The sequence below is a fragment of the Drosophila teissieri genome, chromosome 3R (genome assembly GCF_016746235.2).
Source record: "Drosophila teissieri strain GT53w chromosome 3R, Prin_Dtei_1.1, whole genome shotgun sequence".
Taxonomy (NCBI): domain Eukaryota; kingdom Metazoa; phylum Arthropoda; class Insecta; order Diptera; family Drosophilidae; genus Drosophila; species Drosophila teissieri.
In genome coordinates, this window is record NC_053032.1 from 4,628,734 (window position 1) to 4,649,250 (window position 20,517).

The following is a 20,517-nucleotide window of genomic DNA, read 5'->3' on the forward strand; positions in this document are numbered from 1 at the left end:
CAAGAGAAGGCCTTTTTAAAGAGGAAGAAGAGCAGGTGAAGCAGCAGGTTGCTTATTTCACCGAGATGGTAATTCTCTTACACACATTGCAGACTGATCAACACTTATATATTTGATGGTATTCTCCTTTCTTTCTATTTGTTTGCGAACTGGGAAGTCGAATCAATTGTACTATATAGTTGAACAATTGTAATGGAATAAAGTGGAAGATAAATTTAGAGTCAGGATTGGATTGGGTGATTTTTAAACTATTAGGAAACTTGGTAATTGTATATACCCATTTTTTCGCGTTTGTTAATTTTAAGACTCTCACAAAGGGTAGATTCAATCGAATGGCCAACGTGAATTGACTTGGCAATTGGTTCGTTGGTCACTTGCGAGCTGTTGTTGCTATAAGCCATCACAACCCTTTTCGAAAAGTACGAATCGGAAATCTTTAATAAGAACCCTCGCAGTGATGAATGACTTTCGGAGAGTGAGTGAATCGTTATGTTCAATTGCCAAATCAGGAGTTTCGGCCGGTGATGATGCGGCTGCGAGGAAGAGCTCCCCTGAGGAAATGTCTCCCCTTCCGACGTGTCGCATAAATTAAAGTGAGACCCAGGGGCACCGGAAATGTATCTGAAGGAGTGAGTTTCGGGGGTAGGAGTGTTTCAAGCCGGGAATTAATCACACTTTCGACGGGTGTTAGTTCATTCGCAGCGAGAGCAAATTGAGTAGGTGGGATGGTTGGTTGGGGGCAATCATACGCAATCGATGCATTTTAGTCACTTGGCAAGGCGCTTATTAAACACTCAGACGGTTTGGTTAGAGTCAAACGAACGGAGAGGGCGCACCTGTTTTTGAAATTGTCGGGCACAAAGATGTTCCACCAGGAGTGGCGCTTCTCTCGTGGAAAGTACTCCCCGTGGCTGGGATCGATGATGTCGTCCTCGTCGTCGTTTCCGTTGGCAAAGCTGCCGGACGCCTCGATCAAGCTTTCGTTGGTCAGGTCGCTCTGGGACTCGCTGCACATCATGCCGGAGTCCAGGCTCCTCTGGTTGATGTACTCCATCTTCTTGCGGCGATGCCGGTCCAGCTTGGTCTGCAGCGAGCTGCGCCTGCGCCTCTGGCGGTCATTTTGAGGTCCCTCGTACGAGGTGTTCAGCCCCTGGAGCACTGGACGCGGCGATTGGCTGCCGTCCTCAAAGAAGGTCTGCTTGCCCGGATCGTTTGGGGAGCTGGCCCGAATATTTTCCTCGGAGCTGTACACGATCTCCGGGCTGGTGGGTGTGCCGGAGCCATCGGACTTCTCGCTGCGCACAGCCGATTCATACGAGTCTTTGGTGGAGTTCTGCAAGGGATACAGGAATGGGTTAGTTAAAATGCAACTTGTTGGTGCAGTAAAGGCGAATATAGAGACATAAAAACCTAATTTATATAAAATTCATTTCTTAAGAGCTTAGATTTTACACAATTACCAATTTACCAAATAGCACATCGGAAACTTATTGAATATTTTTATACCCGTTACTCGTAGAGTAAAAGGGTATACTAGATTCGTTGACAGGGAGAAGGAAGCGTTTCCGACCATATAAAGTATATATATTCTTGATCAGGATCAATAGCCGAGTCAATCTGGCCATGTCCGTCTGTCCGTCCGTCTGTCCGTCCGTATGAACGTCGAGATCTCAGGAACTATAAAAGCTAGAAAGTTGATATTCAACATGCAAACTCCAGATACATAGAAGCAGCGCAAGTTTGTAGATTCATGTTGCCACGCCCACTCTAACACCCACTCTATCGCCCACAAACCGCCTAAAACTGCCACGCCCACACTTTTGAAAAATGTTTCGATATTTATTCATTTTTGTATTAGTCTTGTAAATTTCTATCGATTTGCCAAACAATTTTTGTCACGCCCACTCTAACGCCCACAAACCATCCAAAGCTTTCACGCCCACACTTCTGAAAAAAGTTTTGATATTTTTTCATTTTTCTATTAGTTTTGTAAATTTATATCGATTTGCCAAAAACCTTTTTGCCACGCCCACTCTAACGCCCACAAACCGCCAAAAACTGTCAGTGTTAAAGACTTTCCTTCGCACTTCAAATAGCTGAGTAACGGGTATGAGATAGTCGGGGAACTCGACTATAGCGTTCTCTCTTGTTTTAATATATATTTGTTCGTTAAATCGACTTTATCAAGGAGTGCCAACGTGTGCGTGATTCTCAAAAATGTAGTTTCAAGTATCTTAAAACAATACTACTAATATTACTATAAGAGCGTCTTACTCACCTTACTACTATCCCGCCGCAGGAAGGAGACGGCTATGGAGCTGCGGCGCTTTTGGTTCTTGTCAGATTTGCTGGAAAACAGTCCGAGGGCCAGGGAGCTGCGCCGCGGGGGCTTCTGTGGAGGCAGAGGGGCCGTGGCATTAAGGCTGCCCTCCGTGTCCCCGGAGTCGCCGTCGTGCTCGTCGATGTTCACCAAGGACGGAATGGAGGCGCTGGCCCAGTCCTTGCGCAAGCGGTACTTGCCGCTGTCGATGATGCTCATGGCGTGGCGCTAAGTTCTCGATTCGGATGAGGGCGGATAAATTGGTAACTGGGTACTAATTGCTAACTTAGACCGTTAGCCGTTAGGCGCTGCAAGTACTCCAACCGATTAATTATCGTCGAAAACATGGCTATGGCATTTTTGCTGTTAATTGTCGCGCTCCAATTACTACCAAGCGTTACCCCGTCTCTTTCTATCTCTCTCTTTCCCATTTTCCCTGCGCTTGGCAAACTTTTACTTTCAGTGAACTCTATTGAACCGGCATCAGCGTGGTAATTAACAGGCCGTTGTCGGTCGAGCGGAACGCTGTCGTCGTCGTCACTCAGACAGCAACCGCAATGAAAAACACGACTTGGGATTGTCATGGGAAGAATATTTAGAGAGCGATTCCTTTCGGGTAGAACAGGGCGAGATCAACATATGACAACAGCATTACATCGTAAAACGTTAAATGTTGGACCATTTGAATTCGAGCGGAAAAACAATTAGAAATCTATTGATAATAACTAAATAGCTTTAATAGACGCACTAAATATTTGCTTTCATATTGAGCAAATATTATATATCTAGTCTACCACTAATCGGAAGCTAAGTTCCTATCACTTTCAGCCCGCTTGGCTGCCCATTCCCCAATAGTACTCGGACTTACATCGCGGCAGCAACAAGCAAAGCAGTTAATTATGCAAATTAACTCACAACTTCATGACATCATGGCGAGTAACAATGGGCAACAACCTACGACAACAAAACAGCAGCCCATACAGCATGGGTTATTACAGAAACCAGCACAAAAATCCAATGATGATGAACGCTGTGATGATGATGATAATGCCGGCGATGACTGACTAGAATCGGGTGATGGAGGGATACAGGGACTGTGGGACCTAAGGGGGAAGAGACGCCACTTGATTGTGAAATTGAAAGTGCCTAAAGTTTAACTGTCGCTATCAGACAATTTAAGGGGCGGGCGACCCCGGCATATGTTTCAGAATATGTAAACAGAAAAACTTTACAATTTAACGCCAGATCAAGTCGTGTGAGGCTGTTTAGACTTCCAATTCTCACCCCTTCGGACAAATTATAGTTAATGCTTGGGGGAACAGAGGTAGCTAATTGAAATGGGTTATAATGACCCCACGCGATTGTAAATCGTGCTAGGCCGGGCACCTAGAAAATCGTTTTATCAAATGAGACAGCCTGGAGACCAAGAGATTTAATACATAGTGTCTAGAAGAATAATACATACAAAGAATGACCTTGTCTTACTAATTGAGTTCTTATGACACTTCAACACAGTCAAGTGTCCTTAGTCACGATAGCCTCTTCCCACTTTCAAAGCAGGGGGTCAGAAGTGTTCCCAATTCCGGATGATTAGATCACTGAAGTGGGCCAGACTGCTTACATGTGTCCCTGGCCTTATCTCTGAAGGAACTGTTGGCCGGGAGTCCGTGTGTTTGTGCGTAAAAACCTGCCAGGGCGCAAGTACGCGCCACCTTATCGGGCCGAATATATAGGAAGAGAGCGATTTGAATATACTGGTGACTTACGGTGGAAAAAAGCCAACCTTGTCCGCTTGACAAGTGAGCGGAGCGGGAACTCAAACTGACCACAACCGGTCGAGCTCAAGGCGCTTACATGTAAGTCCAAGCCGACTTCAGTCGAGTCGAATCAAGTGCAGGTTCCGCTGGATCAGAGTGGACTGGAGTTCACACTTCACGGCCGGGCACGTACACAAGTCACGGGTCTAGGTCTCGGGTTTGGTTTTGTTTTCGGTGTCGGTCTGGATCGGGGCTGGGGCTTATGATCGGGTCTAGGTCTAGGTCTCCAGTGAGCCGCGAAGGTGGGATCCACTCCGCAATTTATGGCTCACATTAATAACCCATTGGGGATACTATTATTCATTTGGTTGTCGCCTGATCAATTGTGCAATGCTCGCATAAATAAATAAACACAAACCTGCAGCCAAAGTCGGAATTCAAAGTCTTACTGTGTCAATGTCATGGCTATTCAAGCGAAAAAACTGGTTGCCGGTAGCGGATCCCTATTAAATTTAAATAAATAGAAAACTAAGGGACTTACAAGAAATTAAAAACTAGCTCCATGACATGAATACCTTATACTTTAGCCTTTCAGAACACCCATTTGACCACTTTAGCCTACTTTTAAGCATTTTGAAGAATATAATACCTTTAAAATCTTTGGCATTTTCAAACATATAAAACGGGTTTTTTTTAACACTTGTCCGTGTAGGAATTCAATTTATTTCTGTAATATAAATTGTCAAAATAGTCAACATTTTATTTTCAAAAATTGAAAAATTAAAAAAGGTTCTTCCAAAGTATACGGCTTTCTAAATTTTTAAAAGTGGGCAAAAGTGCAAAAATGGTAAATTAGATTTTTACCGACCTAGTTCTATAAGCTAGAATACTTGAGCTCTAGGTAACTATGTGTTGATATCGATGCTCTTCAACAACGTTCCCATGCTTTTTTTTATTATTGTGTTATTCAGTTTTTCTGCAAAGTGCAATCTGTGTGAAACGAAACTTTCCATGCAAAACGCAGAATAACGGAAAACTACAGCACGTGATAAGCTGGAGCTGCGCCTGATAAGGCGGGAAACCTCCTCGCACGAGAGCATATACCTAAAAATACCCCAATGGGGTTATCGGATTGGTTCTGGTTCAGACAAGAGCCCATAAAACACACGATGACGAGGCCAACTGTCACATGGCAAAGGCTGCAGTTGCAATTTGCAGTGCATGGCGAGGTCCAGTGAAAACGTTGATAAACTTTGATGTGCTCAAGTGTGAAAATTTTCCATAGTCTATGCTAGAACGCAATGGTAAATAAAACCAGCTCTGAGAATAGATTATATCATCACAGGAAGCTTGAAAGAGCAAAGTGTGGGAAACACTTTTGGTTTAAAGCGAAACTTTGGACCGTTAAACTGTTCACCAATATTGATTTATAGCCTACTTGATATTACTAATCTTGAGGATTTGGCTTTACGATTGGGAAATCATAGGAATAATAACAGCGATAAAACGGAATTGATGATATGCCCAAACTAGATTTTGCTTTCAAGTGCAGTCTGAAAAATAATTTATTTATAGATGCAATAGGACTATTCATAGGATAGAGTGACCTTTTAAGCTGACTTTTCCCGGGTACGATCGTTAAAATATACCTACAAGATTTTTTACTTAGGTGCCATTTTATAAAACCAATATGTTATTGACAATAATTTGTGAAATCATTATAACGCGACTTGAAAACATTACAAAATTCTTTCCTTGGAAGATAAAAGTGAAAACTGTCATCTTTTAATTTTTATTCATTTTAGAATCGAGAAATCGTATGTATTTGTTGTTTATATTACTAGGAACGAAACCAATTTCAGGAATCTTGAGTATTTACACTGGGTGAGCTCCAAGAACAATAACCTTGATGACAATGCATTTCCATTGGGCTCCGAGCACGTAAAACTGCACTTTCGATTTCGATAGATACCGACCGGCAGCAAATGTATCTCGTAGATACACACGTTGGCTGTGCAGACACGTTATGGGGCCAAACGAAATGAAATGCGAAAAGGTAGAAGAGGCAACATACAACCGAACAGAAACTGAAACAGAAGCGAAACAAGAGCAACACGATATAAATAAACCACTCAGACGTCGCACAGTGGCGCATTAGATACTTCAGATGAATAAGAATCATAACTCTTGAACCAGTTGAGATATTTTCATAATTTTTAAAAGAAAGGTAATAGTACCTTTCGATTAAGTGGTCATATAATATGGTGTGATAAATAGTAGATTTTATACTCGAAAATTAATGTTTTTGGAGGCAGTTTTCTAAATTTGTATCCAATTTCGACAAATACTTTTCATTTGTTTTCCCTGAAAATGCTAATATGGTACATATTTAATGTTTTAAAAACAAAAAATAAATACATTTTAAGGAAACAAATTTTTATTTATTTTTGTTCTTTATTTTGTCAGTTTTTCATCTATTTTTAACTTTTTTTTACCTTTTTGTTCAAAATAATAATTCAATTTTACTTCATTTAATATTTTTGAAGAATAATTAATCATTATACATTCATTTAAAATCATTAGAAAGTCAGGGATTGAAAAACAAGCCGCCAATACAGGAAAAAATGTATGCCCGCCATACAATTTCGTACTGCTCAGCGACTGCGCTTGTAGCAGAATTTGCACTAAGCCACGCGTTTTTTACGCTGAGTTGAAAGTCTCTTTTGCCAGGGAAATTCGGGGTGGTACGTGGTTTGATTATGATAAAGAACATATTCAAGAACAACACCTTATACGCCAAAACCAGAATCCGGTAGAATCCCATTTTTTGTTTTCCATCAAAGTTAAAAAATAGGTGAAAATTAGTACTTCAGTAAAACAGGTATGCCTGCACGTGCAAAGAATATTATACATTTATTCCACCTTGGTTTTACCGAGATTTGATGACCCTTTCCATAGAGACTATAACGCAGCCGGTCGGTTTCATATTTTACCTAAAAATCGACCGCAAAGTCCGAATTTTCTAAAAAAAAAATACATGCTTTTCTGCAACCCAAAAAAGGTTCAACTTTGAACACGTGTAACTTCTAAAATACTGAACCGATTTGAATTATTTTTTGTATTCAATCCCTTTTAACTATTACCTGTCGAATGCGATATCCCACTCATCCGTTGACATCAACAATTTGCTTAAAATTCAGTATCTGTATCTAATGCTCCACTGTGCGTCGCAACAATGGTCACTGTGAGATACAAATGTATCTACACACGACGCCACATCGCGTGTGCATGGCATGTAAACGATATGTCTGACGTTGCGTTCGGCAATTTGCTACAGTAAAGCCGATGTGCAGTAAACTAGATGAAAGGGAAAACGGGCAGAAATTACAGTTTTAAAAAATGTATCGAAAATGCAAAAGGCTTGAAATTAAGCAGGGGTTCCTTGCTTTTAAGTGATGATGATCTGCGAAGGCATTAGAACTCTGCCCTCCAATTCTATTAGGTGGCTAAATAATCGTACTAAGTTCATAAACTTATATCTCAAGAAAATTCCAAGCCCTTTGTCGAGTGCCCTTCATCACTAGTGCATGGGTTGTAGGCTGTCGCGAGTTCGAGTCAATAAATCACAAGCTGAAATAATTAATTCCCTTTATTGTTGTCTTTTTCGAAACGAAAACGAAACTGGTCGCCGGGAGTCGTTGAACTGACGAGTGGTGACACATGTATCTACGGGTGCGGCAAAGATACAAATGTATCTGCATGTGCTACCGTTTCAGCGAGCATTGTCACTAGCCAAAGTGTCAAGTGGTCAACGTATCTGCAAGATATTACTGCGTCTAGGTTCTGTTCACCCAATATCTCGGATTTTCTTTTCGGAATAGCCCTTTTTTTAAGCCCATTTTCACATGACAAGACGGTTGCGGTTTTATTAATAGACTCTGCTCGCATTGCTCATACGTGTTTGCTCACTGGCGAATTCCTGCCTGTCCATTGGATCATTAACAAACCAGTTTACACCTGGCCGACTTGCACACCTAATGCAGAGTGCAGGGTGGGGTCGATCTATATCAATATGACCGTATTGCAAGCGAGGACGTGTTCTGCGGCTCTGGGCTGCTATTAATGCGTGCTGGATAATGTATTGGTCCCATATATATCTTCCCATATATATCTTCCCATATATACCTTCCCATATATACCTTCCCATATAACTTTCCATGTACCTTCGCATATACCTTCTCATAATAACTTCTTGTTTGTTTTTTCTTTACTCTTTTACAGACACTCCTTTAAAAGGCTGTTCATTGTGCAAGTAGCGCTCTTGTGCACGATATATTATTTTATACTGACTATTATTATGTAAAATGTTCCAACCTTAAAATAATTTTTACAGCTTAGAAACACTATTTTTTAATTGCGATCATTATTGTCATTGCTAAAATACATTTGACTTATTAATTGATTAAGAAACTAGATATTTCCTCAATAGGATCATTAAGCTCCCTTTTCCGGTGCCAGTAATAAGATAAATATATTATGCTTCCCTAAAACTGTGGCTCTGATAAGCGTTTTCAGAAATACATGTTAGGATACCTCCGCTTCCAGCAGTATTTCAATATGTACACAACAAGCACCTTAAAAAAACCAACAAAAATAATGTTGTTTGCAACAAAATATATACCCGTTTCGATGACACAAGAAAATAATCTTTCGAAATGTTTAGAATAAAACCCAGCCGCTTGGCTAAGCAGACCACGCATGCCATATAAAATATACAAATTCCAGAAAGGATCACGTAATCACAAACAATGTATAGCCTCGCGATAAGTTAAAAACCTAGACTCGTCTCGAATCCAAAGATTTTTTACAAAAGTAGCTGTTCATTGAGTATTATGTAAACAGTAAACAACATATCTTCAGATTTCTTCTAAGATTCCGACCACACCTGTCCCCCTGCTTAGCCAGCTTATCGTTTGACAAACAGATCAAACGACCAAACGGCGTTATAAGTCCGGCTTAGAATCAGCAAGCTAAATATACACAAATATCGGGTAATGTAACCAGAGAGCAGACAGAAGTGGCGACATAAAGTGACATAATATAATCCGTAACCGTGACAGCTGAGCCCATATGTGTGTGAACCGCAGAGGGACGGCTGAAATGGTCTGGACATCCGAGTCCGGCTCTTGTTCGATATTAGTGCCTCAGCAATCAAAGTGTTCTGACGAATGTGGTTTGGTTTCTCTGGTGTCTCGGCTCGATAATTACTTGCCACACTGGAAACAAAACAAAGTGTCTTTCCATGGCGGAAGTAGCGCCGCCTTTGTGGGGAAACCAGTTCCACTGTCTACCCGCTCAATCAAACCCAATCAATCGTCAACTTTGTTTTCCGCAAAATGTGAACAGCTTAGAAAACAAATTACAAGTGCTCCGAATCAAACCAAGACGGAAACTAATCACATGGGTGGGCCAAACGCCCCGAATCGCCTAGCCTGGGAAGACTATAAATATATAGTCACCTGCCTGCGCTGATCAATATGCAAATCCGAATCGGCCGGCCATAAATACGCAAAAAGCGTTGATTTGATGGGTTATGAGTGCGGTATATTGATTAATGATATTGATTAATGACCAGGGTCTAGATTCTACCTATATATGTGGGCGCGACGCACAGGAAGTGGAAGTAAGTTTGGATACTATTTACAACTAAATCCTTCTAATTTATGTATTAATAGCGGATCTAAGCTGTGTGAACAATAATGAACAGTATATTACATTTTTAAGCCGGTTAAGTAAAGAACATTTGTAATGTAACAATTTCCTACAAAGTGGTGAAGTTCTCCCACCCAATATTCAAAAACTTAGGTACATTTAATTTAATGCACAAGCATGTGTTTACTGACCAAATCCTAAGACGTATTATATTTAATTGGTTTATCTGTCCAAGTCTAAAATATATACATTAAGAATTTATTGAGCATATTGCCGGAAAATTTTTTTGGCAGCTGCTTTTGAAAATTTGGCACACTTTGGGCGACCGAATCGTAAATGTGTAATAAACATGAACATAATATAGACACTTCTTCTTAGTACTTAAACTGGGAATTTATTAAATCATCGATTGTCGGCAACAACTGAAAATATAGTATTTGATATTCGAGGGTACTTTCTTGGTTTCGAATATCTGAATAAGATTGGACTGACATCTCAAGTGTCTTGTTTGAGTTTCGGCGCACCGACAGGTATGTACCTATAAATATCTATAGATTTATATTTATTTGCTTAATTATGACACTGTTTTCACGCCACCTTGAGCAAACAAATAGCAGTAAGGCTCTTTGTCTGGGCCAAGTAGAATTCAACGAAGTAAGGTACAGTGAGAAGGGGCGAACAAAAGACCATAAGTAAATCACATGAAAAGACAACACGGCAAAAAGTACCTTATAAAAGTACACATATATTTAATTATTGAGCCGGCAGATTTAAATATTCTGTACTGTGACAAGCCTCCTTTTGGTAGCCATAATAATGTGCAATAATACAAAGGCTAAGTGACTCAGAGACTTCCTCGTTCAACCGCGTGGATGTGGACGTGTCATTTAAAATCGATAAAAGTAAAAACCAGATGCGGCTATGCGTAGATACCCAATGGGAATTTACATTTCCGTGTTGATTTTTTAAATTATTACATAAGTAATTGCGCATGCGTTTCGTTTCCAATATCCCTTTCTTCTCGTTGAATTTTCCAATTCCAATTTCTTTTCACCGCTTCCGGACAGTTTTAATTGATTTGCATAGTCAATCGCACTTTTACAAGGCCACCCCTCCTTTTTTATACCCGTTACTCGTAGAGTAAAAGGGTATACTAGATTCGTTGAAATGTATGTAACAGGCACAAGGAAGCGTTTCCGACCATAAAAAGTATATATATTCTTGATCAGGATCAGTAGCCGAGTCGATTTGGCCATGTCCGTCTGTCCGTCCGTCTATCCGTCTGGCCGTCCGTATGAACGTTGAGATCTCTGGAACTACAAAAGCTAGAAAGTTGAGATTAAGCATACATACTCCAGGGACATAGACGCAGCGCAAGTTTGTCGATTCATGTTGCCACGCCCACTCTAAGGCCCACAAACCGCCCAAAACTGCCACGTCCACACTTTTGAAAAATGTTTCGATATTTTTTCATTTTTGTATTAGTCTTGTAAATTTCTAACGATTTGCCAAAAAACTTGTTGCCACGCCCACTCTAACGCCCACAAAACAGCCAAAAGCTGTATGTGCTGAAGACTCTCCTTCGCACTTCGAATAGCTGAGTAACGGGTATCAGATAGTCGGGGAACTTGACTATAGCGTTCTCTCTTGTTTTTTTTTAGATACTACTAACCAAATAGGTATAGAACTTTCTAGTTGTATGCTTTCACTATCTATACTGATGTCGGGCGACATCACGGGGACCCAAATTTATGCACACCTAGCTGACATCGTGATAAATGGCTTTAATATTATACGAACACTTTGTGCTGAGTTGCGTCGAAATAGAAGCTAAAAAGTTAATCCGCTTTAATTATGCTATCAAGTGTTGATGAAGCATATCCCACCATAGATTTGCGACGCATTTAATTGGAAATGCATTACATTGTCTGATACAAATGACACGATTTGACTTAAACGAGATATATTCTTGCATGCCCAGTTTTGTTACCTATTTGTATTACATACGTCAATGGTTGGGCTTAACATTTATTCTAATTATACTTTGTTTTTGCCCGCTCTTTTTACCAATTTTTGAGCTATTTATACAAAAACATAAACAGGCGCACAAGTAAGACAAACCAAAGCCATCGACTATCTGAGTGGATGTGAATAGCCTCTTCCTCTTCACCACTTTTCTCCTCGGAAAACCAAAGCATCTGGCGCTGATGCCTTTCAGTCTGCCAATTTTTCGGCACTGGTTCGGATCTGCATAGATTTGCATTCATAGGTGGGACTTTAGAAACTTTTCTTAGTATGTGGATTCAATAATTTTAATTATTTTTTTAAGTTTTAAGATACTTGTAACTTTGACTGCTAGTATACGAAATTGCACACCTCCCTCTTTACGTTTAAAAATCGAACTCATCAAATAGAAAATGGCGGTTTTGAGAATTGCAGGCGCAAAGAGGATCGTTAAATGGTTAAATTCTTGAATAATAAAGGTATATACCTTTTTCAAGGGCTGTACCATCAACAGTGATTTCAGTCCCAAACTGTTTTTCGTTGGTTTTCTAGGGGTTTCCTTTCCAATTACTTGCGAGTATGGCAACTTTTTGCTGATCGAGGCGAGGAGGTAAATGAGCTTTTGGGAGGGGAGCTACAGTTCTTGGGATGTACAAGCATTAGTACTCATGTGCATACATACATTCATGAGTGTGAGTGCGATCGTTACTTTTTATGCCATTGCCTGTTAATTCTCGACTCAAATGGCATGGAAGGGCCGTAGACAAAGTCAGAAAACCCGAAGAAAAAAATCAGAGAAACTTGTTGTTGTCATAAGCAGTAAATGCTGCTTCTTCCTCTGCCTATTGTGATTGTTGTTGTTTTACTGTGCTGATGACCTTAAATTAGGCGTAGGTCTTCGCTTCTTGTGTTCGCCTTATTCGTCATTGTTGGCCAAGTTTTTTCGTTTGTTTCTTTTGACGTGGTCAGCTGCTTTTTATATGTTTTCTCGGTTGCTTCAGTCGTTGTAATAAGCGATAAGAAAAAGATATTACTCGAATGTCATGACCTGCAGCTAAGCAATATAATAAAATAAGTTGCTGTTATTTCGAATCTCGAAAGGCAAGCCAGAGAAGCCACGAACAAAGAAAAAGCCAAATGAATATGAGAAATGGTTTTCTAAACCCAAGCGACTTAAGTAATACCGTTCGCTTCACCAAGAATCCAAAAAAAACCGCAAGTCGCGCCTAATACAATCGCAAAACAGAATGGCAAAAGAGAGAAGCAGAGAGTCGAAATTAAATCGAGCTTGTCCGAAAAACTAAATTGCAAGCGTAGACATTACTTATTGCATCACAAAGTTGCAAATATTTATCTACCTTTTTTAATTTGTTGTCTTTCAACGAGGTTTGGCACAATTGATTTCCTTTGGTTGTTTAGTCACATTTCTCATTGGTATTGATTGCACAGTATTGACACTTGTTTGCTCTCAGAACAGCACCCGCGTACAATTATATTTTTTGATTTTATTTATATATTCTGTGGACATTTTTCGGTTAAAGACAATTTACATTAACTTTTTTAATTACTTTTATGCACTCGGATTCATAGGCAGTCCAGAACTCAACGACAATTCAGTAAATTGTGCAAAAACTGTCTTGTAAAATGTGTGCTTTAAATAAATTTATTGGTGTAAGGGTCTTTATGAGCACAAATGACTTTAATGTTAAACTTAATGGCGTTAAATTTAAACCATTTAAAAATGGGGTGCATTGTTATTTACAGTTGCAACAAGACTTTTCGTCAAGATATTTCTCTCTCATTATAAAAACTCGAAACTTATTCGCGGTACGGATGGTATTTTAAACAACTTAATATATTTCTTTCGCCAGGAAAACGGACACCAATAGCCGAATTGCAACAGACAATCGCAAAATGAGTGCAGAAAAATAATTAGCGTACTACATTGCTCGGCGTCGCACACGAGTCAAACATATTTTTAAAAAAATGTGTACAATATTTATCGCCGATGCTCCACATATGTATGTAGTATATGGTATATCTTATTATCAAGCACTGACTTTGAGCGCGCGTTGCTTTCAGTGCAAATGAAAAACTTAAACTGATCGAATCGAACAAAATTTTAACGTTTGCGTCTCACAATACAAATGCTTGGTAATGTTTAGACACATGTTGCCAGCGAGAGAATATGTTGCGGGGCAACATGAGAGATACTCAAACTTTATCACAGTTGAAGCGGACAGAGTACAAATGTTACAAATAATATGCTCATATGTCGTGTCTCGCGGGGCAGCATCTACAACCACATTCCCTTCCAACCACATCATGTGCAGCAACAAACTCGTTTTTGTTTTGTTGCAGGCCAGAAACCTGAACCTGCTTGAGCTCAGCTTATTTCCGTTTATTTCCACTTTGAAGTGTGTTTTTTGCTTGTGGATGTTTAGATACATGTTGCCAGAGAAACCTACGACTGCCTCTTGAAGTTGAAGCTTGGGTAGCTAATTTAATATCCTTTCGAAGAGGAGGGAGTTGACACTGCGGTCAGGAGTTTGCAGAATGGCTTGAAAACACTTTATCTTATCTTAGTTGAAGGGGACTGAGTAAATACATGTGCTACAAATAAAAACCTATACACAAATTATAATCTTTCAAATAGGATTAGTTTGATGTATCAGTGCAAGTTGCCACATATAGTTATGGTCGACTCCAATCTAAAAAGTGTATCAACGTTTTGGTAAGTTTCCCATTGGATTTGTTGCTTCTAATGTTGGTGCGCATGTGCAATGAACTTGTTTTGAATTGCAATTGCAATACACTTATTGTTGCTATTATTTTTTGGAGGTTAGTCAGTTGCGGCGACTTTGTAATTTCATTTAAATTACTCATACGCCATGTGACGCCGCTGTAATTATTTGATTTCGCTCAAAGCTCCTCGGCCGCAAATGCATTTCCTCAACTTTAATGTAGGTCACTGTTGAGGGGGTGAAAGTGCTGCAATTATCTGGCCAACTCCCCGCCACCTGTGTTTTTCACCTGACAGGGAAATTACAGCCAAGGCCAGCAATTGCGCAGAGAGTTCGCCATAAGGTGAACTGCATTTCAGCACGGAGAAACAGAAAAAATGTTATTTCCAATCCGACCTTGAGAATTTCTTCCATTTAGCTGGCAACCTCTGACTTTTTCCTCTTTCTTTGGCTCATAAAAGACGCATGACTGGGCTCGAATTGCGAATTATGCAAATTTCAAAGTACGCAACTCGTCGAAATCGGAAAAGTGCAACATCATTTCGCTGCCGTTCGTTCTCCGTCCCGTTCGCACCCTCCATTTTCCCTCCCCGTCTGACTATTTACAGTTTTTCGGACTCGGACGCTTATTCAGCCTTCAATATTATTACACAATTATAAATTGTCTGAACTCAAATGTAAATGTTTCGAATGCGCCTTGGGGGCCACTAAAAACGCTATCGCATTTTTAGCCAGCGCTATGACTAAATCTATGACTATAGTTATGAACTTGGATAAAACTAGGGCTATGGGATGGGTGGCCTATGAGGGTCTCTAATCAACCCAGTCCCAGGTGGGATAAGAATCATAAAACACCATCATAACAAATGTTAAGAGCACATTGACAATCAAAGGTCAATCAACCTGTTCAAAGAATCCTGACTTTACACACCTAGCTCATTGCTTTCGACGAGAATTCAACTCCGAATGTTAATTAGCTTTAGTTAGTTTTGGGCTACCTATTGGCCAAAGTATAGACAAATCTGTAATTAGGCATTGGTGCTATTGAACTACAATAAGCCAGCTAATGCCACTCTACATTTATTATGAAGACTGTATGAAACTATGCGTTTTGTTAATATACTTTAAACTTTTTTATTTTTCTCCTCGTTATGCAATTAACTAATAATAAAAGAAACGATTTTATTTATATCATCGATTAGCATTCAGAGCTTATGTTTCCGCCGAGTGATTTTCATAAAAAAAAACAAGAGAGAACGCTATAGTCGAGGTCCCCGACTATCTTATACCCGTTACTCAGCTAGTGTAAGTGCGAAGGAGAGTCTTCAACACTGACAGTTTTTGGCGGTTTGTGGGCGTTAGAGTGGGCGTGGCAAAAAGTTTTTTGGCAAATCGATAGAAATTTACAAGTCTAATACAAAAATGAAAAAATATTAAAACATTTTTCAAAAGTGTGGGCGTGGCAGCTTTATGCGGTTTGTGGGCGTTAGAGTGGGCGTGGCAAAAAGTTTTTTTGACAAATCGATAGAAATTTACAAGACTAATACAAAAATCAAAAAATATTACAACATTTTTTAAAAGTGTGGGCGTGGCAGTTTTATGCGGTTTGTGGGCGTTAGAGTGGGCGTGGCAACATGAATCAACAAACTTGCGCTGCGTCTATGTCTCTGGAGTCTGTATGTTTAATCTCAACTTTCTAGCTTTTGTGGTTCCTGAGATCTCGACGTTCATACGGACAGACGGACGGACAGACGGACGGACATGGCCAGATCGACTCGGCTACTGATCCTGATCAAGAATATATATACTTTATATGGTCGGAAACGCTTCCTTCTGCCTGTTACATACTTTTCAACGAATCTAGTATACCCTTTTACTCTACGAGTAACGGGTATAACAAGAGAGAACGCTATAGTCGAGTTCCTCGACTATAATAATACAAAAATGAAAAAATATCAAAACTTTTTAAAAGTGTGGGTGTGGCAGCTTTGGGCGGTTTGTGGCCGTAAGAGTGGGCGTGGCAAAAAGTTATTTGGCAACTCGATAGAAATTTACAAGTCTAATACAAAAATGAAAAAATATCAAAACATTTTTCAAAAGTGTGGGCGTGGCAGTTTTGATCGGTTTGTGGGCGTTAGAGTGGGCGTGGCAACATGAATCGACAAACTTGCGCTGCTTCTATGTCTCTGGAGTTTGCATGCTGAGTCTCAACTTTCTAGCTTTTATAGTTCCTGAAATCTCGACGTTCATACGGACGGACAGACGTACGGACAGACGGACGGACAGACGGATGGACAGACAGGCGGACAGGGCCAGATCGACTCGGCTATTGATCCTGATCAAGAATATAAATACTTTATATGGTCGGAAACGCTTCCTTCTCCCTGTTACATACTTTTCAACGAATCTAGTATACCCTTTTACTCTACGAGTAACGGGTATAATAAATAAAAGGAGCGACAATATTCTCTTTTAAGCCGCTTCATTTATGTAACGAATGACAATTTCGCCGCTCAGCTTTGCGAACTGATTGAAGTTCAAACGTTGTTTCCATCTAACAGGCGAAATGCTTAGTCCGTTGCCGCTAAGATGTTAAATATCTGAAGACGTAGAAAAAAAAGGTTCTTCTTCATTTTCGATGAGTTTTCCACTTCCCAGTTTGTGGCTGGATCCCCGGAAAATGACGGAAGGTACAGCCAAATCCGAATGGCAACGTATCTGGCCACAATGTTTTGACGGCTTTTTGTTGCAGCTGCTAAAAATAGTCAGGTTGCAAGTGGTTTGGCTTGCCAAATGGCAACGGCATGTATGTGCTGGTGTGGTCCAATAATCAAAAGTCGGCGGTAAAGCAAAAAAAAAAGGCTGGGAAACCGGTTTGACAGGAAAATGCAAATTTTGTTTAAATAAGGAAAAATTCAAACGATTTCGTTGTCGCCGTCGGCAGTTGAAAAACTCAAATTTTTAGGCATCAGATCCCCTCTTTCGAAGTATCTCCATCATCGTCCCCACCTACTAACCCGAAAAATGCGGTTAGAGTCCATGCTAATCGGTTTGTTTCCCTGCTGAATTAATGGGTCCTTTGGATTTTCCTCCGTATACTTTTTATTTTGCCACTTAATTGATCTCATGCATTAAAATTGAATTTATATGGATGCACTAACGGCTATTCTGCTGCTTTAATCAAATTTTGTATTATTATTATTTTTATTTGTTTACTCCATTCCATGCTGGCTTTACTTTTTGATTTGGCTTTTTTAATCAAACAAGTCGCTTGGGACTTGCTATTTGATTTTTTATAGAAATTAATTTACCTTCAAATTCGCAATGCAATTGCAAGACGTGCCGGAATTCGCCTGGATTCTTAAATGCCCTTTATCCATATTGTGGAAAATTAAAAAAAAGAAAACAATCAAATTATTGGTGTTTACATTGCAATGGGACTCGAGTTCCGCCACTAAATAACTTCGGTGAATATTGTTTTGATTTTTGTGTTATTACATCGCGTTACAATTTCCAGGTCATTTTATTTATTTATCAACTTGTACATAAGTTGTTTTCAAACCCTTTTTTTAAAACGTATTTAATACATTAATTGGTCCAACAAAATCAAAATGGTACTTATTAAAATCTGCGGCTGTTAGTAAGGTCGTTACTCAAGTAGAAAAGTGCTCCAGCTTGCATCAAGCTTTCTAATAACAAAACCAGATTCTAATTAATAAATTTGTTCTATTCAAAAAGAATGTCAAAGGCTGCCTTCTGAGCCATATATATTAAACTTAAGCCGATACTGAATTCGAGTTGCCAAAGGAGTGACACCACCATTGACATTTGCCATTGGGGAGGATGGAGGAAAGGAAGGCGATAGTGCTAAAACATTTGTCAGAGAAATTGGGACAATTTCAATTCCATCTTTGCAGATGATGCAATTGGAATTGCACATAAAGTTTGCTCACCAAAAACGCAAACAAAAAAACCAACATGTTTTTTCCCCCTGGGGGGCATATGAATAATAAGTTATTTACATGGTAAATAAAAATGGTTGCTATTGTGCTATCAATATTTTTCGTATTTTTCCAACGGTTTTGCCTACACATGAGGCGCCGTAATTATACGTTACTCGTAGAGTAAAAGGGTATACTAGATTCGTTGAAAAGTATGTAACAGGCAGAAGGAAGCGTTTCCGACCACATAAAGTATACATATTCCTGATCAGGATCAATAGCCGAGGCGATCTGGCCATGTCCGTCTGTCTGTCCATATGAACGTCGAGATCTCAGTAACTATAAAAGCTAGAATGTTGAGATTAAGCTTGCACACTCCAGTGACATAGACGCAGCGCAAGTTTGTTCATTCATGTTGCCACGCCCACTCTAACGCCCACAAACCGCCCAAAACTGCCACGCCCACACTTTTGAAAAATGTTTTGATATTTTTTCATTTTTGTATTAGTCTTGTAAATTTCTATCGATTTGCCAAAAACCTTTTTGCCACGCCCACTCTAACGCCCACAAACCGCCAAAAACTGTCAGTGTTGAAGACTCTTCTTCGCACTTCAAATAGCTGAGTAACGGGTATGAGATAGTCGGGGAACTCGACTATAGCGTTCTCTCTTGTTTTATTTACGAGTCGAAACAAACGATCGATTAGAAAACAACAATATTCAACCAGAAATTATGATGTATCACAATGGAAATGTCTAGGAGGATGAAAATAGTGGGCTTAAGTAACGAGATATGTTAGTAATTATACCCGTTACTCGTAGAGTAAAAGGGTATACTAGATTCGTTGAAAAGTACGTATCAGGCAGAAGGAAGCGTTTCCGACCATTTAAAGTATATACATATATTCTTGTCGATCTTGTCGTCCGCCTGTCCGTCTGTCTGTCCGTATGATCTTCGATATCTCAAGAACAATTAAATATAGAAAGTTGAGACATAGACGAACCCATGTTGCACGCCCACCGTAACTTTTGAAAAATGTTTTGATATTTATTGGAGTATAGCGTTCTCTCTTGTTTAAAGTTTAAATGGTTATTTGAGCACAACTTATATCACGGAGACTTAACAACGATATTACCGAGTTGGGTTAAACGCTTTTTAAAAACTTTTAGGAAACTTTAAATGTATATGATTAATAATAATGTAATTAAAACGTCCCCCTGAAGTCCACCTGATAGAACGTAGTTTAGTAATCGTAGCAAATTAGTTATGAGAAGACATTTCGGATTCAATTGCAACGGAGTTCTTTTGGGAATTTCCGTCAAATTTGTGTACTGCATACCGTACACAAATTCATTCAACTCATTTCAACACTTTTCCTCTCAAGTCTTGTAATTTTCCATTACTGACTGGCGAATGAAATATTTATATGTGTGCAAGCACTAAGCACAAGGAAACATCTTCTACCTAACTATCTTCACTTTATTCTAGAAAAGGTCAGCCTAGCTAGCACAAACGACTTTATGAGCTAAGTAATTAGTGTCTTGGTTGGAATTTTCCCCGCAATTACATTGGTGATTTCGCGGAGGGTGAGGAGGATTGGTTTTCTTATCGGTGGCCTTCTTTGCTTTGAATGGGTGGCTCATTATAAATACTGGCGAATATCACGTAGCCAGCGCGATAAGCAGCCCATGGATTTATAATTAAATAAAGTCAATTGAGACAACGTAGGAGAAGATTAATAAACACCGATCCCAAAATCAGTCGACAATCTTTCCGCGATCCAAACGGAAAGTAAATAATGTTTTCAAATAGGATCTGTCTTTGAGGTCGCATGCCAATCAATTATTCTGTCCATAAACTAATCGAGCTGCGTGGCCATTTTTTGGTTCCCTGACCCGGGCTCAAATGTCAATCCCACCGGATCGACTGTTGCCCACATCCTAGCTAATGCTCCCATGCCTTGCCGTGCTTAATTTCACAAGTTTAGGCCGATTTCCAAAGCAATAAATTTGTAAAGCAAATGATAATGTTGATTTCGA

General features: G+C 39.6%; 1 protein-coding gene across 9 annotated transcripts in view; it reads right to left on the minus strand.

Annotated features, from left to right (window-relative positions):
- Nucleotides 1–20,517, minus strand: part of LOC122622537 (TLD domain-containing protein 2) — a 70,853-nt gene that overhangs the window by 40,551 nt on the left and 9,785 nt on the right. For 3 of the 9 annotated variants that reach the window (XM_043801065.1, XM_043801056.1, XM_043801055.1), the window contains exons 1-3: nucleotides 13,152–13,867; nucleotides 2,279–2,628; nucleotides 837–1,333 (exon numbers count right to left, since the gene is read on the minus strand). The exons of 2 other annotated variants lie outside the window; for them this stretch is intronic. In XM_043801065.1, the coding sequence (XP_043657000.1) occupies nucleotides 837–1,333; nucleotides 2,279–2,539 (758 nt within the window). In that variant the 5' untranslated portion in view covers nucleotides 2,540–2,628; nucleotides 13,152–13,867. Of the gene's footprint in view, nucleotides 1–836; nucleotides 1,334–2,278; nucleotides 2,631–13,151; nucleotides 13,886–20,517 lie in introns of those variants that run through there. 4 more of the 9 variants (XM_043801053.1, XM_043801052.1, XM_043801059.1 and 1 more) reach the window with 4 other exon arrangements.